Source organism: Papaver somniferum, unplaced genomic scaffold (assembly GCF_003573695.1).
Source record: "Papaver somniferum cultivar HN1 unplaced genomic scaffold, ASM357369v1 unplaced-scaffold_19, whole genome shotgun sequence".
NCBI classification, from domain to species: domain Eukaryota; kingdom Viridiplantae; phylum Streptophyta; class Magnoliopsida; order Ranunculales; family Papaveraceae; genus Papaver; species Papaver somniferum.
Window position 1 is genome coordinate 8,771,579 of NW_020628818.1, and position 21,441 is coordinate 8,793,019.

The following is a 21,441-nucleotide window of genomic DNA, read 5'->3' on the forward strand; positions in this document are numbered from 1 at the left end:
CAGAGAAGAAACAAGAGACAAAGAGAAAGGTACTAAGCAAATAGAGATCTTAGAGAGAGAGAGAACTTTATAGGTTTCTCTCTTTGGTTCTTTCTTTCTTTCTGTCGCTGTTCCTTCTTTATATTTAATCAAAAAGCTTAAACTTAGTTTAATTTTTTTGTAATGGTGCATGTTATGATGCTCTGTTGTGGGTTCTTCTTGGTTTCTTTCAACTCTTAATTTCTCTCACAAAGCAAATGAATAAATGAGGTCTGCATTTGTAATTGCGAAATTTACTGCAATTTTTTCCATCTCCTGCAAACATCTTGGGATTTTTTCCAACAATTAATACAATTTCTGGCCTAAATTTAAACTCATCTTCTACCAATCCTTCAATTCCATTCAATCCTCTCTACTTTCATTGTTTCTCTCTCTCTCTCTCTCTCTCTCTCTCTCTCTCTCTCTCTCTCTTTCTCTCTGTACTTCTTTATACCTTCCACCCCTCCCCATAAAATAAATTTAGTTTTAAAGAATACCCATCTCTCTCTCTCTTAATCTCTCTCCTTGCAATTCTCTTATATATAACATGACCTTACGACTCCAACAACAACAACAACCACTCTTTCAACAGCAACAAAAACAAGTTCATGTTGTTGGTGCTAGTAGTGCTGAGTTCAACTCTGGTTCACCCCTAAAATCTCTTCCTTCCTCGCCTCAATATTCACACCTTTCTTCTATACCTGTGGAATTAGAAGAACCTTATCCTCTACCTTTAGGTTGCCAAAGGTTTTTGGATCTCAAGGTAACACACCATATATGTTACCTCTATGAGTTCTTGATCAATTTTCATATCAATTTTCAAAAAAATTCGCCTGTTTTCATTGGTTCCTGCAACAGTTTTGTTTCCTACTTCTTGGTCAATGAATGAATGGATGATTGAATACTGTTTCATTGTTTATTTATGTGTAAATGTAGAAATTCTAATTCTGTTTTGTTCTGTTTTGGGTTTGCTAACAGAGTGGTGAGATCTACTATAAGAAGGAAGGACAAGAAAAGCGTTTACTAAACAGAGAAAGTAGAAGAATGAGTCGACACGGAAAGGGTCCAAGGTTAGATTTGAAACTCAACTTATCACCACCTAGGGTGAACAATATCACTAACCCAAGACAAGTTGAATCACCAAATCATAATCATCGGTCAGGTAATTCATCACCAACTTCACCACCGAGTTCATGCGTTTCATCAGAGAACAGTAATGATGATACCCTTCGATATTCAAGCAGTCCTGAAGCTACTTCAATGGTTTTAGTTGGTTGTCCTCGTTGTCTTATGTATGTCATGTTATCTGAAGAAGATCCAAAATGTCCCAAATGCAAAAGCACTGTTTTGCTTGATTTCCTCCATGACAACACCACCAAGAAAACAAGAAACTTCAACAACACCAACTAAGTTTAGATATTTAGCTTAAAAAACCATGCTGACATCCATGCATGGTTCCTAGATAGTAGTTGATTTGACTACTATTGTTCCTTCTTCCTCTTCTTCTCTCTCTCTCTCTATTTCTACTCTGTTATTAGGTTCTACTCTTGTCTTTTTTGGGTCTTGGAGAGGTTGCTACTTCTTTTATGTTTTCTTTTTTCTTCTAATTAAGTTTCTATGATAGAATATCAGTATAGATAGTGGGTCTTTTTTTTTTTTTTTTCTTTTGATCAGATTATAGTTTCTAAGTCTTAAGAGTCTGTTTCTCTGTTTTCTACTCCTCTTTAGCTGTAAACATTTGTAGAATGAAACTGACTTGAACTGCCTAAATTTTCTGATCAAATGTTGTGTACGGCTTCACTTCTTATTCTCTCTCGGTCTCTATAACTCTTAATTCACACCCTCTCTCTCTAGAAATTTTCGAGAAAAGAAAATGAAAATGAAAACAAGAGCATGTGAAGGTATTGAATTTGAGTACATGGGTATACAAGTAAACAATTAAGAGAATACTCATTAAGAGTTGGTAGAAACTTTTATCAACTTTACCTTAAAGCAATCTTTGGTCTTTTTCCTATACAAATTTCTATCTATCTTTCTAACTGTAAAATAATAACAACAAAAGTATGCATTCAAACCTAAGACGTGGATAGAAAGTGATTTAAAGATAAACAAATCAAAATCACTACTAAATATAACTGGAAACCCATATCTGTAACTGTAATCCCTGGTTTTTCTCTTTTCATTTCCAATCAATTTTTTTTTATATTCAGAACCAAATTAGTGTAAATGAGCTTGTGATAGAGAGAGAAACAGAGGACAGATGGATGGTGCTATTAAGTGGAAATTAATTAAAGTGAAGCTATGAGAAAAATTAGGGCTTGTTTGTTGAGGATGGAAGTTAGGTCTCAGCATTGAAAAGAAGAAGGGATCACTATTTTGGATTGGATTTCCATAAAAACAATTAAATGCAAGAGTAACTGAGACGGTTGAAGAATTATGAGGGTATTACGTCATGTGATAAATACAAATTAAATTTATTTCCACCTCCATCTCTCACACTTAATGCAAACATTACTACTCTGTTTCCTTATTCTCTCTCTGGATTAACTCTAAGTTTCTTAAAGCATAACCAAACACTTCCTATCTCTGTTTCATACTATAGTATACATACTACTAACAAAGTTTGAAGAACATAAAAGGAGTAGTAGGGCCTTTTAGATTTACCTGGGAGCAGGAATACAAGTCAATGAGACAAATGAGGTTTGACTTTGAGCAGCAAAATTAGACACCTGCAACGCAGAAAAGGACCTTTTGTATTAGAACAAATTAGACTGACATCCCTTGACTTTTGACTTTTCAGACAGTTTGATAATAAATGAGAAGATTAATTGCTGTATATCGTTATGTATTTATTACAAAATTCAAAATGTTAATTAGTATAATATACTGTGATAGTTTAAAAAAGCAAAATCTAACTCGAAGATCATCATAGCCTTAAAATGGGTCTGAGTTCAGTAAATTCTGTAACTCTAGTAAGGATTTCATATGCACTACTAGATAGACAGAGATTGGAACTGAAACAACATTATAGTATCCGAAAGTGATATAGACCTAACACTTGAATTCTCTTAAAAACATTCATTGATTACTGAAGAAAATCTAATTGTTTACATCTGATCATACTGGTGATCTAAAATAAGATTGATTCATAAAACGGACAGAATTGAGTAATTAGCAAAGTAAATTTGACAATAAACCTGCCGAATGTTAGGTAATCGAATAGACAATTTGACTCTAGAGAGTCCTAAACTATGTCAGCATTAACTAAAGCAGTAATCTTCCGAAATTTCTATATGTTTCATATTTACATGAACCATTTTTGGGGGTCAAAGTTTAGGTAAAAGATTGGTAGACCAAACTTAACTAAAAGACCTATCTAATCTATGTTCGTATTAGGTAAGGATGATCCAAGGTCAAGATATTAAAGTAGAAGCATGATCCAATCAAATTGATATTCTGTTTTTTTCTGCAATAAGGAAATTGTATACGAAACAGTAATAGTAATAGTCCAACATCTTAAAACACAATAGTCACTATCACAACATAAACTTAAAGATGAACTACATTTATGGCTTATAAATGGATTTGAGGGATTACCTACATACAAGCTAAGTACAATTCAACATTGTGCAATTTTCACATTAGAGATGTCCCAAGTCAAAATCGGCTGGTTTTGATGATTGAAAGATGTCAAGCTGAACAAGCAATATCCAAAAATCAGCTATTTCAGTTCTTGGTTTAGTCAATAAACGATAAATTTGGCTATTTTTACTATACTTGGATGAGAGTGAGGAAAAAGGGTTGCCAAATTTATGACAAATTTCACAACATTATACTGTTACTATTTTTAACTGAGAAAGAAAAATGTATACCTTATCTAATGAACTTGCTAAAGAAATAATGCAAACACTAAAATAGGTAAGCAGTTTACAGATTAACTACATGTTACTTGTGACAGATTGATACAGTCAAGTAGGTTGGAATTTTTTAAGTTTCCCTTTAGTGTTTGTCTCCTTTATTTATCTGTTCTTCTATTGTTAGCAGTTTTCAGAAATTTAATTACAAATAAATTCTACAGTCTAGTACTGAACATTGAAAATACCTATTAACTATTTTAACATACATTAGTCCAATGTGTGAACATTCTATAGCATTTGAGGTACAGACCAAGCACATGGACTCTATCAAAGGGCCAGTGCACATACCATCTTACCATGGCCGTCTGATAGGTATACAGTGACCAAAGGCCTTTGGTGGATGTTCTTTCAGTTTTTATGTTAGTGAAACAAGAAATAAAATCTGCTTGATACCCTTCAACATAAAATGACGTACAGTAATCTATTAGTAAATACAACCAAAACTAAATTCTTGCAGGATATCGTGATATAAAAGCTTCTTGGTCTATTCTGAATTGCATTAATACATAAGCAAAGTAAATCAACACTGTTTCTTATAACTTGAAAGATAAGTTAAATTTATCAAAACTTTGATACTTATAGTTGGGTTGCATGAACATTCTTTCAAGAAAATCATATGATGCAACCAGGATATGTGTATACCTCGTCATTGCCCCTTTGATACTTATAGTTGGGCAGCATGAACATTCTTTCAAGTAAAGCATATGATGCAACCAGGATATGTATATACCTCGTCAATTGCCCTTGTGTAGAATACATCAGCCCTGTTCTGAGAACCAGGTACTCTCTTCTCTATCTTTGCCGGACGAGTCTGCTCAGTGTTTTTGGTCAAGCTCGGCTGCTGATTCTCCTATTTCTGCAGATGGAGGGAGAACCTGAAGTTAGCTTAGCAACGTTGACATTTTCAGCAGTCATGGTGTACTACACACACAGCACCTAGAACATGGGATTAGGGGACGATTATACCTTCTATATCTGGTTAGTTGCCATATTCTGAACATATCGATCAGTAAAAAAATAAGATCATAAGGTTTTCTCGGAGGTAAGAGAGAAACATAAACACAGATGATGGCAAGGAATTAAAAACAACCCTATTTATGGATTCAGATAATGTCTGAATTCCATCTGCTGCTGGTTTATCATATCAGGTCCCAACTTTACTGGTTTAAGAAGCTGTACCTTGCCTTAAATGTACTGCAATCTTTGAACAGAGTGGGGTCGACCACGTGAAAGTCCAAGTTTGAATCAGTACGAAGTTGGCAGTTAAAGTTCCTAACATTCTCATCCAAAGTTTCATCAGTTGGGCTATCGTCTAATAAGAAGCAAAACCAATAGACCAAGTAACCAGCCTTGTACATCTAAGAACTCAACAACAGCAACAAAGTAACCAGCCTTGTACAAGAAATCAACAACCATGGCAATGAGAAATAAATAAAAACAACATTCTTGGACTATATCTCAAACATACAACCAGGAAAGTAAAAACAGGGATCACGTGCTGTTAGTACACAGCATTGAACAAAAGATCCACTTCAATCAGCTATTCAGAGGAAAACCTTTAAATACTAGAAACTTGGCGTGCTGTGTAATATAAACCTTCATACTGTAAGAACTGTTATTAAAAGGACCATGACATGCTGAACAATACAGATATTAGCCAACTGGGATAGCCAACTGGAAATATCATTCTACATTACCAGTTACGTTATTTTCAAACAGAAGTATGGAGTGAAATTAAACCCTCTTGAAGTTGGTAAACAGTAGAACCTTTATTCGCTATTTCATTATGAACTTAGGTTATGTCTCCAAACTCAAGTGGATACATCTTATACCTAACATTAACACGTCCATGTTTTCACATTGACAACCCTGGTAAAAAATTGTATGTGTATATGGGTCACAAGCAAATGATCCCCTTCTATCGAGACTAAGAAACTTGTAGATATGCTAACAAGGGAAAAGATAAACCAGGTTAAAGTTAAGCTCTAACATTCTCTTTACCCGTCGCTGCTTCTGATTTTCAAACCCAACTCCAGATTCTCTTTCCTAAGAAGTCCATCTGTTACAGTTGTCAACAGAAATGGGGACGTTGTCTAGTCGTAATAGATGACCTATGAGCGCACAAGCATGCATAAAAGTCTCCTTTGATAAGTTCTTTTTTGTTTTTTTACTGCCATTTCCAGACCATAGTGTTTCAGAGCTATGTGTGTTTCCTGCGACAATAGGCTTGTAGAAGTTTCCACCAGTTTACTAACAAGTACCTCTGGAGTCTGCGTCCCAATGGTGCATGTGTTTCTTGCATCATCGAGAGTCCAATTTCTGAAAGTCAATTTTCTCTCTCCTCTCCCTAGGATTCTCTGAAGGCAAGTTTTCTTTATTACATAACATTTTTTTTCTGGAATCGTGCAACGAGTCCTGTTCGTAAACGTGTCCTTGTTCTCTTCTCTTTGTCGAGAATAATTCATCCACTCCTGCCGCACCCTTAATTTGAGAATCAGAAGGTAATAGTTTTCCAAACATTTGTTCTAGTATGAGCAAATAGGAAGAATTGACTCAGCGAAGAAGATCCGAGAGGGTGACGTTGGGCAGCCAAACCTTGACTTGGAACTTCCGGACCTCAAATAGGATGATATTTGCATGGAACTTGAAAGTGGAACTAGAAGATGCGAAATCTTATCTGGAAGATAATGATTGTGTTCAAATAAAAGGTTTTAACAGTGGGCTAAATGCAGTGAATTAAAGGAGCTCCACCTTGATTTATTTCACTATGTTTCCCTGTCCGTATTTCTTTTCCTCATCATTTATCACTCTCTTCCATCATGCTGATAATACATATGTCTTTCTTTCTTAGCAAGTGATGTTCTAATTCGTTTCTAAGATTCAAGACTACTTTCTGCAATATCCTGAAAATGGGCTTTCTCCATTTGACCGTAGCCTTCTTAAGAACGAACATCTTTATGCATTTGGTTCTCTTTCGTCACCCACTAAACTACTACATCGCGCAGTTCCTAACCTGGTAAACTTGATCTGTCTGAATCCCTTAAGAAGACAGAGGAACATTTTGTAACCCTTAACCTAGAATTATCAGGGTGGCTCAGCATGAATATGAATGAAATAATCCATATGGGGGACACCTAACCTTCAAAATACCTATGCTTGTTGACCATGATCCTTGTCAATCATTTCTTGTTACCATAATCTTCACTTCCTTAAGAACCTCCTCCTGAACAGTTCATAGTACTCGGTACCTTCTCTCCCTAGACTGTTTCTGAACCACCTAATGGACTTTGTTCCCCATATTGTGTCTACATCTTAGTTCCATAAGCTACAAAACAATAACTGTCTTTCTGTCGCATGCTGCTTAGCCCAGATTTTGGAAACACATCCAATTTCTTCTAGCCGGATGTGTGGAGCGAAATTCCCCAAAAACATAGACATCTTCAGCTTCAAAATAAAGTAAAATACTAAACCGCATATTTTGGTAGAGCAATGGTCTATTATTCTCAATGTAATTGTAACTACATTACTCTCATGTGCAGTTAAAAAGAAAATTTGGAACTTATGTTTAAAGACCTAAAATGATGGAGTACACATATTCAATCACAATACTGGAGTTAAAACACTAGCCTAAGAAAGACAGTACCTAAACAGTGCGTGCAATGGGAATCGAGGATTAACTCTAAAAGAATTCTAGATTTCGGTGCAATCCTCTATTCCTCTTTCGTTAAGAGTAAACCATAACGAAATTGATACCTCAAGTAGAATCAGCAACATCATACCCAAACATTACAAATTCCAATGATAGAGAATTCCAAATTCATAATGAATATTTCTCACAGAGACAATTCATCGAACATTTGATAGGAGTAAATTGCATTCCAATAAGCTATATTCCAAGTTCCAACTCATAGTTAAAATGATTAAAACAACAAGAAACCTAAGAACTTACAGTTAAGAGAGAATTTATTACTTACAGATAGCAGCAGAGAATCTGTTGCATTCCAGGGATGACAAGATAATTGCTGAGAATGTTTTTCTTTATCGGAAAGAAAGATTTGAAATCTCTTTTACTCAGTCCTGTCGTTGAAATTTAATTTGTTTTTCCTTCCCAGTAATTTGGGGATTTTGGATTTCGTACCGACTCAAGGACTCAATGGAAACTAGAGCTACTACAGTAACGCGGGGTCTGCCAGGGTGTTTTAACTTTTAACCGCCTATTTTTATTCTTTTTCATTTTTCACCAGGTTAATGACAGTAAAAGTGAAAAGTGATTATCCCCGTGGAAATTAGAGGAGAAATACTGTCCGGTAAATTTGGGTCTAAACAAATTATTTGAGGTATATGCCGCATATTGCTAGAAAGCCGCATATAGCTAGAAAACAAAATAAAAAGGCTTAGAGCAAGAACAATTGTTTTGTTCCCATCATGACTCAACAAACATGAAAAACAGATGGACAAACTAATAAATTTTGTTGGTTTGTTGATTGAGGATCATCATTAACTGCACGTTTAATCTAGAGCAGCACGGACTTAGGAACCCCGCTGGCGGGTTCAGCAAAACCACGTGGATTTTGATAATCCGCCCGCGGGTGATCGTAAACCTCCAACGATTAATCTACAACCACCAACGGCTACATCCCAATTTCATCATCCAAGTGCTCTTACTTTTTTCACTATAAATTCATCTCATTTCAAACTTAAACCGACACCTTCTACATTTCTACCTCAAAATTTCACAATTTCATACCATCTTAATACTCATTTTTTCTTCACTTCAAACACAACTACTCATATCATTTCAATATATCATGAAAAAAACTCTAAAAATCATTTTCCTAACAAATATGGCATTCCCCTCGCAACGATCACAACAACAAACGCAACAATCACAACCAAGAAACATTAGAATTCGTGGTGTCAAGTATACGATGGATGAAGACGAATCAATTTGTAGGAATTATGTATTATTTACATTAGATCAAATCAAGGGATGTTACCAAGAAAATAATACTTTTTATGGAAAGATCTTTCAAAAATTTGTGAAGAAACCGCTAACATCGATCATCGTGATCACTACACCAAATTCCTGAATTCGTAACTAAGATTCGTAACGGCTTTGTGGCCGTTATAAAATGGCCGTTGCAAATGGCCGTTACGAAAAATTCGTAACCGGGAAGAGCCGTTACTAAATTTTTTAGAATTCGTAACAAACCTTAGCCGTTACGAATTTTTTACTAGGCATGCGAGTCACACGCTTGGTCACACATGGATCATAACACCTTGAAGATGTGCGTGTGCCATTCACATGTGTAACATTATTTTTCCACTCACGGTGAGTTATACCAGAGGATATTTCCTCCCTAGCGTGTTCCACGTGAAGTCAATGGATAAGCTTAGCAGAGATCGGGTTCACTTTCATTTCTCATTTTTCTTTTTTCTCTCTTCTGCTCCTGCCTCTTTTCCCTCCTCTCAGGCGATGAAACCCTAGTTTCATCACAGAGATCTATCCTCCGAGAAACCATCACATAAATCACCGTAATCTTTTCAACATGATTGAATCATCGATCTGCGTAAGTGCTAATCTTTATAAGTTTTTCGATTTTTAGGGTTTTATCTTTTTTTTAATCGATCTGTTTGTAAGGCTTCATTTCATCTTTTTTTTTTTAGTTTTTCCATTTTTTAATCCGTGAATCTGATACGATTTATTGAGATCTGAGTTATATTTTGTTAATCTAATTCGATTTTTTTTCTTCTAATTTCCTGTTAGGGTTTGAAGAATTTTGAAGACTTGAATATTGAAGAATTTTGAAGACTTGGAAGGTATAAGATTCGAAAAATTGAACTGATTTTAGGATTTTATGTTAGTTTCGAAAATTTCTATTTCTAGTTAATAAGCTATGGGTGTTGATTGACATCATTATTCACTTGAAATTAGTTACATAGTATAAGTCACTGACAGTTTTTGTTCCATGATTATACACTTAATAGTTAATATTGTTGCAGTGATTTGTGATTTTGGGTTACTGGTTACTTATTTCCTTTCTATTTGGTTGTACAAAATCTTTTGTCAACTGCAATAACTTATTGATTTGACAAAGTTGAAGTATAAACTCATTAAATGAACTGCTAGTTTTTGGTAGGTAATAGGGCTTGTGAATTAGGATAATTTGTGATTCTTTTATGCTATTGATAACAACAGTCAATTCAAGTTAAATAGTTGTACAACGTATGAGGTGGTGATTTTGATTTAATGTGTCCATTGATGGATTTTAGTAAATGGAAGTCAAATGAAAGTATGAACTGATTTTAAGTTTATTTTTCTAACATGGGTGTTTTTTTTATGACTTCAGGGTTTGTTGTTGCTTATCAACTATTGAACTTTGAAGAACTTTTGTCCAAGTTGAAACTGAGAACATAGCTGGGGTATGTGTTTTTATGAACTACCATGTTTAGTTGTTCCATAAATATGCTCATCATGATTTGAACTTTATTTTTTATGTTAAGGTAGTTTTTAAGCTTAAATGAACTAAAGTTAGGAAGTTTTGAACCAATAACATAGCCAGCTAGTTGTTCCATAAATATGCTCATCATGATTTGAACTTTAGTTTCATGTTAAGGTAGTTTTTTAAGTTTAAATGAACTATAGTTAGGAAGTTTTGTTTTGATATTGAGTGATTCTCAGTGGGAATATGATAACAGTCCTAGTGGATATTCGCAAAAGCTACTTGTAGCTCATTCTCTCTTCTTTGAGGGGATGTTTCTGTTGCTAACTTGCAGGGCTTCGGAAACCCTGTACCACTAGGACTAAGTGATTTTGTTTGATGTTTGAAGGGTAATATGTCAAATGATGTGGATAAGAAATGGATGAAGTGTCCCCGTAAGTCGATAGATTACAAACAATATGTGAAGTTATTCATAGAGTTTGCCAGGATTAATGGTGGTGGGTGTACTTTGTTTTCATGCCCTTGTCGTCGTTATATGAATGCTAAAGGTTTAATTACCCTGAGTGAGATATCATTTCATTTGCTGAAATATGGTATGCAAGATATGTACACAACATGGCGCTTTCATGGGGAAAGTTTAGAAGCAGCACGTAACACTACAACTGAATATGTAGCCGATAATGATGTCACAACAGTTTTGAATGAGAGTATTATAACAAATGTGGATGAAAATGTTAGGGAAGGGATGGATGAGAATGGAGAAGCAGGTGTTGATGTGAATGTTGGAACCAGCAGGTGTTATCAGAAAAAGAAGTCAGCGGCTGAGAAGGAAAGAGAACCATTATATCCTTCATATCCTAAAGGAAAGTCAGCAATGTACGCTGCGATTATGGTGAAAAACATAAAGACTCGGTTTGGAACTTCAGACAACGGTGTTACAGCAATGTTAGAGTTGATGAAAGAGTTGCTTCCCGAAGGTAACACCCTTCCATCCAAGTTTCCAGATATCAAGAAGATTATTAAAGAGCTGGGGATGGACTACGTCACTTATGATGCTTGTGTAAATGACTGTGTACTTTATTGGAAGGGTAATAGTTCATTGGTGAAATGTCCGGTATGTCAAGAACCTCGGTATGTAAGAGTTTTTAATGATGAGAGAAAACTTACACAAGTTGCACAGAAGACTTTAAGGCATTTTCCAATAATCGCAAGGCTGAAAAGACTTTACACTATACCATGGATAGCAGAGGCGATGCTTTGGCATTCTAGAGCACAGAAAGATGCCCATATAATGCGTCATCCGGTTGATTCTACAACTTGGCGGTGTGCGGATAACTTTTGTCCAGAATTTGCTAAGGAATCACAAAATGTTACTCTTGGGATATCAACTGATGGCTTCAACCCAAATGGATGTTTTGGTCTCAATTACAGCTGTTGGCCGGTGATACTGTGTCTGTACAACCTTGCACCTTCAATGTGTATGAAGCGCGAATTCTCCATGTTATTTTTGTTGATATCAGGCCCAAGAGCACCAGGTAAAGACATTGATGTGTACTTACAACCATTGATAGATAAGTTGAAAGAGTTATGGAATGATGGTGTTATGACATTCGACAACTTCACAAAGTCTGAATTTCTGTTGAAGGCAAGGTTGTTATGGGCCATTCATGATTTTCCGACATTATGGACTCTGTCTGGATGTGTGACTCATGGATATTATGCATGTCCTACCTGTGGTGAAGAAACAGTTTCTGAGTGGCTTCCGTATAGTAAGAAAATATGTTATATGGGACATCGAAGATGGATGCCATCCAAACACAAGTACAGAGATGACAAGACAAACTTCAGTAGAGGGGTAGAACATGGTAAAGCTCCATGGCCACTAACAGGATTGCAAATTTAAGAAATGGTGAAGGATATGAGAAGAAAACAGGGTAAGGGTAAACCACCAACAAAGAAACGTAAAAGAAGAGCAGAAGGTGATAGTTTGTAACAGGGAGCCGATGAAGATGTTTCTGACCACTCACTCTTTTTTCGAAGGTCTATTCTTCATGATTTGCCGAATTGGGGATCAAACACATTCCGTCATTGTACAGATGTTATGCATACAGAGAAGAATATAACTGAGCATATCATTAACACTCTCATGGGTAATAGTAAGTCAAAAGATGGTGCAAATGCACGGAAAGATATGGAAGATATGGGTATTAAGAAGCGGTTATGGTTGAAAGAGGATAGTGCAACTAGTAAGACAACAATGGAGGATGTATCTTTTACCTTAACAAAAGAGGAAAAGGTATCTTTTTGTACAGTGCTGAAGAATATAAGGGTTCCTTCTAGCTTCTGTTCGAATCTTCGCAACTGTGTGAGCATTAGTCCATCGGAGTTGAAGAATTTCAAGTCTCACGACTACCATGTGATGATACAATCTCTGTTTCCATTGTTAGTTCATACTACGACTCCATTTCCTAAAGATCTGCGAGTTTCTCTTCTCCGTATTAGTATATTTTTCAACATTTTGTGCGCAAAGGTTATCAACAGAGACGAACTTGTACAAGCAAAAGCTAGTCTGGTGGAAGCAATGTGTGTTATGGAAAAATATTTTCCACCATCTTTTTTTGTTATAAGTATCCACCTGATGATTCATCTGGCCGATGAAGCTTTAATCTATGGGCCGGTCAGATTTAGGTGGATGTACCCCTTTGAGAGGTAAATACAGCCCCTAATGTTCTTGTTTAATTTTAAGTTGAGATTTTGTAGGTTAATGATCTTTTAACTTTCCTGATCTTTGAACTTTTTTGATATTTTAACTTTTCTGTGTAGGTTAATGAAAGTATTTAAAGGATTGGTGCACAATAAAAGGTACATTGAGGGGTGCATTGCAAGAGGGTATGCGTTGCGAGAATCTAGCTTATACTTTATGGAGGACATATCAGATGATGGTACTCATAAACATACTCGGCAGGCTTTTTTGGATGATGACTGTGATGATGCCGATGAGATACCTCTAAGTACTGCAACCCCGATTACTCTTACTCAAGCACAATTTGAACAATACCGCAACTGGATCCTATCCAAGTATGTTGGAATAGATGACTGGCAAAGGTAAATTTTACTTATACCTCATTCAATTCGGAATTTTTTTTAGTCCTCCTCAGCATAAATGAAAATACCCGTGTTAGAGCTTAGTAGCACAGTTCTGACCTAGTGCATTTTAGTTCATTTTAACATAAATGAAAATACCCATAGCTTAACTTAATGACATTGAACTGAATTGCGTATCGATGAAGTGATGCCATGATGTCATCTTTGTAATTAGTTATGAGAAACTTAACTTTGATAGTCTTTGAATTGGTATTTAGTTGTAGGAAGTATGATGTTTATGTTAACGGTGACAAGTCTAATGGTCATAGCTCAAAGAGTTTTCATCTATGGTTGCACAACGAGGTAATATGTTACTTTAAAGCTTTCACTAGTGGTTTGAGTACAACTTCTTATGGTTTTGGTTGTGACAATGACCCTGCCATGCTTTATTACAGTTGTTAAAGGCCAAAGAAATTGATTCAACACTTTGGAGAATCCTGCAAGGACCACTCTTCAAGGCACAATCATATAAGAAGTACCAAGTCAATGGGTTTAATTTTAGCAAACTCAGTTCTGGGGTGAAGAATGTATCACAAAACAACGATGTGTCAATGAAAGCTGTAACAAGGCTTCATGCGAAGTCGACCGAAGAAACATAAATAACTTATTATGGCGTAATTAAAGAGATCATCAACTTGAACTATATTGACTTTGAAGAAACTGTTTTTTATTGTGATTGGGTTAGTGTTGGAGATAAGAATGCTTGCAAAGTTGATGCAGTTTCCAAGGTTGTAAAGGTCAACTTGTCGAAAATGAGAAGCATAAATACAGTGGTGGATGAGATGTTTATCCTTGCATCTGAAGCTACTCAAGTGTTCTACTCGAAGAATCTTACTGAAGAGGGATGGTCTGTGGTGTTGCACTCACGACAGCAATTAACGTCTGCAGTAGATAAATTTGAAGTTCCTATATCTTTTCAGTCAGTTCTGACTGACAATGAGAATTTGAGAAAGCTGCTCATTATTGATTCTATACTTTGAACTGAAACAGTCGAGATGTGTTTGACCCTACCCAACAATATATACCATGAATGCTCTCTTTTCTGAATTGTTTGGTTTTATTTGTCTGATCACTTATTTTTGAGGTGTTAGGTAGCTATCTTTGGTGTATGTGGATGCTCTCTTTTAGCTTTGTTTGGGTTTCCCTATTTTGATTTTTGAATTACACAGGGTATGGCAGAAGTAGAGGTCAATGAATATGGACATCCAGTTTCCAGGAACGCAACAACATTAGGTCGCCGGAAAGGCGCCTTGGCTCATACACATGTTTCATAAAAAAGTTGGAATGTTGTGCCTCAAAAGTATAAGGAGGATATTTGGAAAACCCTTAAGGTACAATACTTAACTTCTTTTATGATTGTTGCATATCAGTAAGGCATTAATTTGTTATGTCTTTCCAGGATTAATTTGGTGTAGTGAGATATCAAAGGAAAATGTTCTAAAGACAGTTGCTGGTCCATGGAGGAGATTCAAGTCTGAGTTGCGCTCTTCCTACTACGATTTGCTCCCTACTCATGAAGAAAGGATTCTAAATGTTCCACCAAGTGTCAAATCAGAGGATTAGATAAAATTTTGCGAAAATGAAAGAGAAGAAAAGTCAGCGCAAAGTAGAATTGACCATAAGAGGAAAATAGAACAATATTGCTACACACATTGTACTGGTCGCAAAACTCATGCTATGGTGAGAGCTTAACTGGTACGTATATTTGCAACTTACCTCAAACTTTGTTATATTCACAACTTACCTGAAACTCAATTATATCGACAACTTACCTCAACCTCTTATGAACAAGTATATGATTCACATTGTATTTGTAAATTTAGGAGGCCGCAAATCCTGGTGCAGTGATCACTCCTGAGGATATGTGGCTTAAAGCTCATACACAAGAAGGTGGTTCTATTTTACCTAGCGCGGCGCCATTCGCTGTGAGTCAGTTTACTTTACAATTATTTTAACTCTTTTAAAACTATGTATTAGGTAGTTAAGATATTGAAATTTAATCGGTTGTTATGCTCAACACTATAGGAGAAGCTCAAAAATGCCCAAGATGAGATCAAAGAAAAACTGGATGCAGGTCTTCTGGTAGAACAACCTTGTGCAATGACCAAGGATTTTGGGGCGATTCTAGAGGACGGGTTCGTGATGTTGGTCCTATATCTCGTACGCAAATCAATCTTTCTGCTCCAGCGTGTCACAAGGTTAATGAACTGAAAGCGAAGGAGGGTTGTCTTGGTGAGATGGTGGAAGAAATAGGTGGCAATGTGGGTGTTCTTATTGATAGCTTTGTGAAATTTTGCCACGTAGTGGATGAAATTAAATCTGCAATTCCAGTATCAGTTGGCTCGACCGTTCCCAGCACCTCAAGAGATTTAGCCTCACATACTCCATGCAGTGTTTCTGCTTCACCTCAAACAGGTTCACATGCTGCGACAAGTTCACTTGTTGGGAATACTGTATCACCAGCTGCAACAAGTTCACCTGTTGGGAATACTCAATCACCAGCTTCATCAATAGTATGTGGTTTTCCACTTTGTTCTTTACTGGACTACGAGGGTGAAGTAGTTGCAACTGGTGATCTATGTACTGGTTCTTTATCTAATCAGTTTCACGGAGATCCTATACCTATACATCTTGCCAAGGTATGTATCGATTATATTCTTAAGCTAGATGAAAGCACTGTGAGAGCTAACAAGTATGCAGCAACCTTCAGAGATGTTGGAATTCGAGGATATGTGCTTCATCCAAAGATGTGACTCTCGAACAAAGACACACCATCTGTTTCTTTCCGAGCTAATAGATCTCAGCCTTTTTGAGCATCGCGTAATATCTGCCTCTACTTAAATGTATCTTTTTGTTATACTTGTGTAGTTCAAACTTTTGTATGTATTCTGACTGATGCGCATACTCTTATGCAGTTGTGCATATAAATGATCTTTTTTTGATTTTTTTGGTAGTTCACACTTTTGTACGTATGCTGACTGATGCGCATACTCTTATGCAGCTGTGCATAAGAAGGATTTTTTTTTGATTTTTTTGGTAGTTAACACTTTTGTACGCATGCTGACTGATGCACATACTCTTATGCAGCTGTGCATAAGAAGATCTTTACCTGAAGCAACTTTTTTTTGGTCCAATGTAACTTTTTTCTATATATGTGAACACAAAACGGCTTATGAATGGATATTTTCAGTCAGTTCATCATTTTTTTGTATATATTTGTTGGTGGTTTGTGTTATGTTATATGTGATTGCACAGGGACTTCACACAAGGTCAGTTGAAGCAGTAGTAGCCAGCCGGAAAAATATCAATCTCTGGTAAGTACTTCACTTGGTTAAATTTTGTACTATTAAGTTTAAATTTGTGGATTTTACACTCAGTTTATACTTGCGAGGTATTGCGCTGGTGGGAAGTGAACTGCAGTTGGGTTGGCATCAGATGGAGTAAGTATAAATTGAACTATAGCTTATTTCTCTAAGTTTTATATCTTTTGACTTTTGTATCACTAATTTTGCAACTCATTGTCATGTGCAATTATTTACTATATTTATGTTATTGACTCATTGTCCTGTAGTTTTAGCACTCATTGTCTGCATTTTATTTGATTCATGGAGACACTTATCATGTGATTATGTGGATTTACTATAGGGTACAAAAAACTGCAGCGGAAGGATAATGCTCTCAATGATGGTTGACTAAGGACAGCTGGTGAGGCTTCTCCAAGGAGTACTAAGAAAGATTTGGCATAGTGGATGAGGCATTTTGTTCTTGAGATCCTTAAAGAAATCCCATCTCCATATATTTTTCCTTGCCTTGTGCGAGGCTTGCGCAATTGCAGGTGGTACCTAAATGTTTTATAAAATTTCTTTTGGTTTCTGTGCATCTACTTTTGGTCCTGAGAATTGACTTTGTAATTGCATACTTTGCGAGTTTCCTGCCTCAGCTGACGATAATTTTTATGAGAAGCTTCTAGTATCTGGTCTCAAAGTGGATGGGATAGAATGAGAATCTTGTTTCCAACCTTTTCCAGTGGTTAGTAAATTTTCTATCTGCTGTTACACCTATGCTTGTTTGCATTTACTTGTTGCGTATTTTGAACATTATTTCTTCCAGTTTACTTGTCATAATAATGCAACCTGTTGTATTATGCAGGATTTCCTACTGCCTACATCGAGTTTTATGATGCCCAAGCTTTCAACAAAGCAAGCCTGCAAAGGATATATAGCTTAGTTGTGGTTAATCGAATGATGCTCTATTTGATCAGAAAGGGTGGAGAAAAAAACAGCTTCAACATTTGTAAGTTGCAGTTATTCAAGTTTTGTAGGAAGTTAGTAAGTTTTTGTGTTCCATTAGAAATTTGGAACCTTCCATGTATTCCCTTAGAAATCTGATACTTAAATAAAAAAAAAAAAAATTAGTACTTAGAGAAATTTCAGTAAAATTTGGTACTTACAAAAATTTCAATTATTTTGTTATATAAATCTGATATGAATGTGATATGAATAGATTTTTGAGTGTGGATGATGAATGTATTGAAAGGTGTATGCAGGGTATTTCATTTAGAATTCCGTCTTATTTCCGGTAGAAAATGAACTGCCAGTTAGCCTTGACCTGGTCAAAATTGGTCAATATTGACCTATTTTGACCAAGTCAATGTTGCCTGGCAGTAATTTTTTGATGTTACAAAAAAGTTCGTAACGACTAAAACCTGTTTCAACTTTCTAAGTCGTAACGGTTCTGGTCTGTTACTAAACTGCCACGTAGTAACGGCTCCAACATGTTACGACTACGTTGTTACAAAAAAATCGTAACGGCTCTCAGCTGTTACCACGTGGCATTTCGTAACGGCTCGGCTCAGTTACGAATGTCGTTGCGACTCGAAATTCGTAACGTCCCCATTGTCGTTGCGAAAAAATTGTAATACGCCCTTTTGAAACAGGCGAGGGCCATTACAACCCCGATTCGTAACGGTTTGGTTCTGTTTCTAATCCCAAAATTTGGTGTAGTGGATGTCGACGGGTTGTCTCATCGTTTTCACGCAATTTCAGCATCCGTTAGTGAATGTATCTGTGATCATGCAAATGTTGCACGACAAAAAAAGTGATGAAGGTCAACCAGATGTGGAACGAAGATGTCGAGAAGAGTGGAAAAGATCCCACAAAAACGATTTTCAATATGAATCTTGTTTCACCATTCTGAAGGTGCTTAAAAAGTTTAATACCTATTTGTTGGAAGGTAATCAAGTGCTTGCAAGATCACCACATGGTCCAATCTCGTAGGATTTTCATAATGGTGGGTTGCTTCCTCACTTGAAAGAAATGGATCTCCATATGTCGGGTCTCCAAGTAGTCAGAAACAACACAACTCTAATTTAGACGTTAAAAGCAACATCAAGAGAAGAAGATGAGGGGGTCAGAAGGTTGGAAAAGCAGCGAGAGACGCATCCCAAATAGCAGCAGAAGAAGGAGGTTCAAACGAGTTCAACTATTCTGAGCACAAGAAATTCGAGTTGAAGGTAGAACGAGAAAGAAGCAGGGACCGTGGAATTGCGATAAAGCAACTTCGAAAACTCAACTTTCGCGAGAACAATAATACATGGATTTTAAGATAAACAAGTTATTCTCCTGGAAACTTCAACAATGAATGCACGAAAACTTGTTGTATGGACTAGGCAAATGGATATGGTGGAACAACAAGATCCTTGAACAACCTGAGAATGTGGAAGACGAATACGAATCCGATGCTGATGATGCCTCGGAAGAAGACGAAGATGAATACTGTCTGGATTAGATGTAAAAGATTTAATTAACATTTAGTAGTTAAGTTTAATTTGAATATAATGGTTTAGGTAAAATTTCTTTTTGTTAAAGCATATCTCGGTTGAACCCACCAAGCGTTGGTATGTCAAATTTGGTTGTCATATTTTAGTGAATCAAAACTCATGTTAAGAGTCGCTTAATTATGTACTAGAGTCAACTTCGTATAGGTTAGCTTGAAAGTATTAGGATAATGAGATTTTATAAGTATTGCGAAGACTTGAAGATGTGAAGAAGAAAGGAGCTACAACGACAACATCATCCTTCCACTTGAGGCTAGTGATATTTGACTTGAACTGTTTCATTCCCTAACGTATCTTTCAAGTCGTGTATATTGAAAACAAAACTGTGAAGCATGATTGAACTTTAGATAGACATAGTATTAAGGAATACAATACGAGGTTTATTGCTTAACCATTAAACTTTGTAGATAAGACATCGACATAATCGTTTAAATGCTATTGTGATTACGTATGGGTCTGAGGTGAGGATTTCATCCTAGGAAACAATGTTTTACATGTGTTCTAAGGAAGTAAATTCATGAACTTGGTTTGCGAATCGAAAAGGAAATCGCCAGGTGTTATTGGTATTATTATTCATTGCATCTTGTGAACAACCAATATGTGTGATTAATATAACCGTTCATGACTTGTTTGTGTTCTTGGTAAAACTATTCACAAAGGCCTGACTTATGTATCGGTATGACTTTTATTAGTGAAATCGATCTTAAGTAATCCCCTGAGATGGTATGATTGAGTTTGTGATTTTATGTCTGAACAAATCTGGTAAAGCGGAACCGATCCTAGTAAGAGGTGTTGTACATCACAAAGGGGAATCGATCCTTGTATGAGGTGCAGCAAGTTTATAGCAAAAAGAGGACCCGATCCTATGGACATGTGCAACACATTTTTAGGCAAAGGGGAACTGATCCTATGGACATGTGCAACACATATAAGTTAGATACCGTATATATGTGGGAAACCGATCCTAGTACCTATTCAACCGAATTTTGGAAAGCTATTGTGACTAAGCACAGTACTCACATGGAGGTAGAACCGAAACTTGTTTTGGTAGAACCATTACACCCATATTTTGTGATTGAATGTTCTTTGATCAATAACATAGTTCTTGAAAGTCAGATGAACCAATTCTAAACTTGTTTGGAAGTGTGGAAAATCGGTTTCAAGGTTGTAAGCATGAAAGAGGATTTACAAAGTAAGGATGTCGACATACTTTGAACACGTGCTGTGAACGTTAATCTTTAATTGTTCAAAGTTATTCTGTAATAGCTAAGGGAAGAGAATCCTAGGATCGAAACATACATAAGTTAATAATCTTTTATTTAATGTTATTAGTTTCATTTTTAGGAAAATAAGAATTAGTAATGTGTATTTACTAACTAGAGATTTTCCAAGAGATTTCGGTCATTATTTTTGGACAGAGCATTTCCAGGTATTATGGAAAGTGAATTTGTGCTTTAATGAATATCTTGAGAATATTTTCGGTTTTGGAAATTCCTTGGTGTCCAAACTACCTAGTGTATAAATACTTGAAGTTTGCATTTCTAGCAAACTAATCCTTCGTAACAGAAAACTACCTCTTGTTGTGATGTTATTGGTGAAGCCTCCTATTCGGAGAGGAGAGTAACCTAATTAGGCGAAATCTCTTACGACCGCTCGTTTTAAAATCTTATTTGGGATTGAGAAGCTCTATTAGTACCGTTGGTGGGAAACTAGATAATTGCGGTTTATATTTTGTTTTCATTGATTTGATTGACTAAGGGTGTTTGAACTTTGATTGCACCTAGTTTGTTTATGCTTGAGTATCTTCTCTTCTGAAATAAGATTCACTCAAACTAGTTCATAGTTTCGACAGGGATCTTTAGACTGTTTGTAGATCTAAAGACGATCTTGTGATAATCCATTGTCAACAGACACCGTTCTGTGCTTGATTGATTACAAGAGATTCAAGTTGTTGTGTGCAGGTATTTATTGAACATAAGATAGATATAAAGACCCGACGAATGAGTTTATGTTAAGATAAACAGAAGAGCCTTTGTCGGACTCATATCACTTGGTTGAAGAGAGTTGATACCAAACATATTTT

General features: G+C 36.1%; 2 protein-coding genes and 1 long non-coding RNA gene across 6 annotated transcripts; 2 read left to right on the top strand and 1 right to left on the bottom strand.

Moving 5' to 3' along the window:
• On the top strand, nucleotides 1-1,783 carry LOC113339036. Of its 2 annotated transcripts, none has more exons than XM_026584439.1 (2): nucleotides 1-29; nucleotides 997-1,783. In XM_026584439.1, exon 2 carries the CDS (start codon nucleotides 1,063-1,065, stop codon nucleotides 1,426-1,428), a length of 366 nt encoding a protein of 121 aa, XP_026440224.1. In that variant the 5' UTR covers nucleotides 1-29; nucleotides 997-1,062; the 3' UTR covers nucleotides 1,429-1,783. The 2 variants fall into 2 exon arrangements, with proteins under 2 accessions (XP_026440224.1, XP_026440222.1); XM_026584437.1 differs by lacking the exon at nucleotides 1-29 and adding an exon at nucleotides 40-781.
• A 661-nt stretch (nucleotides 1,784-2,444) lies between these two features.
• On the bottom strand, nucleotides 2,445-8,093 carry LOC113339037. Of its 3 annotated transcripts, XR_003354932.1 has the most exons (4): nucleotides 7,910-8,093; nucleotides 4,578-4,791; nucleotides 3,616-3,713; nucleotides 2,445-2,747 (listed from the first exon to the last, which is right to left on the bottom strand). It is a non-coding gene; the product is annotated as an uncharacterized LOC113339037 (long non-coding RNA). The 3 variants fall into 3 exon arrangements; XR_003354933.1 differs by lacking the exon at nucleotides 3,616-3,713 and having other exon boundaries at nucleotides 4,666-4,791; XR_003354931.1 differs by lacking the exon at nucleotides 3,616-3,713.
• Nucleotides 8,094-10,772: 2,679 nt separating this feature from the next.
• On the top strand, nucleotides 10,773-12,281 carry LOC113338483. Its single transcript, XM_026583896.1, has one exon. It carries the CDS (start codon nucleotides 10,773-10,775, stop codon nucleotides 12,279-12,281), a length of 1,509 nt encoding a protein of 502 aa, XP_026439681.1.
• The last annotated feature ends 9,160 nt before the right edge of the window (nucleotides 12,282-21,441 follow it).

Bases quoted from the DNA above. Each gene is read 5' to 3' on its own strand.
- LOC113339036 (XM_026584437.1), top strand. From the start codon at position 566: ATGACCTTACGACTCCAACAACAACAACAACCACTCTTTCAACAGCAA. The intron at 782-996 runs GTAACACACCAT...GTTTGCTAACAG, and splicing joins AAAGGTTTTTGGATCTCAAG to AGTGGTGAGATCTACTATAA.
- LOC113338483 (XM_026583896.1), top strand. From the start codon at position 10,773: ATGTCAAATGATGTGGATAAGAAATGGATGAAGTGTCCCCGTAAGTCG.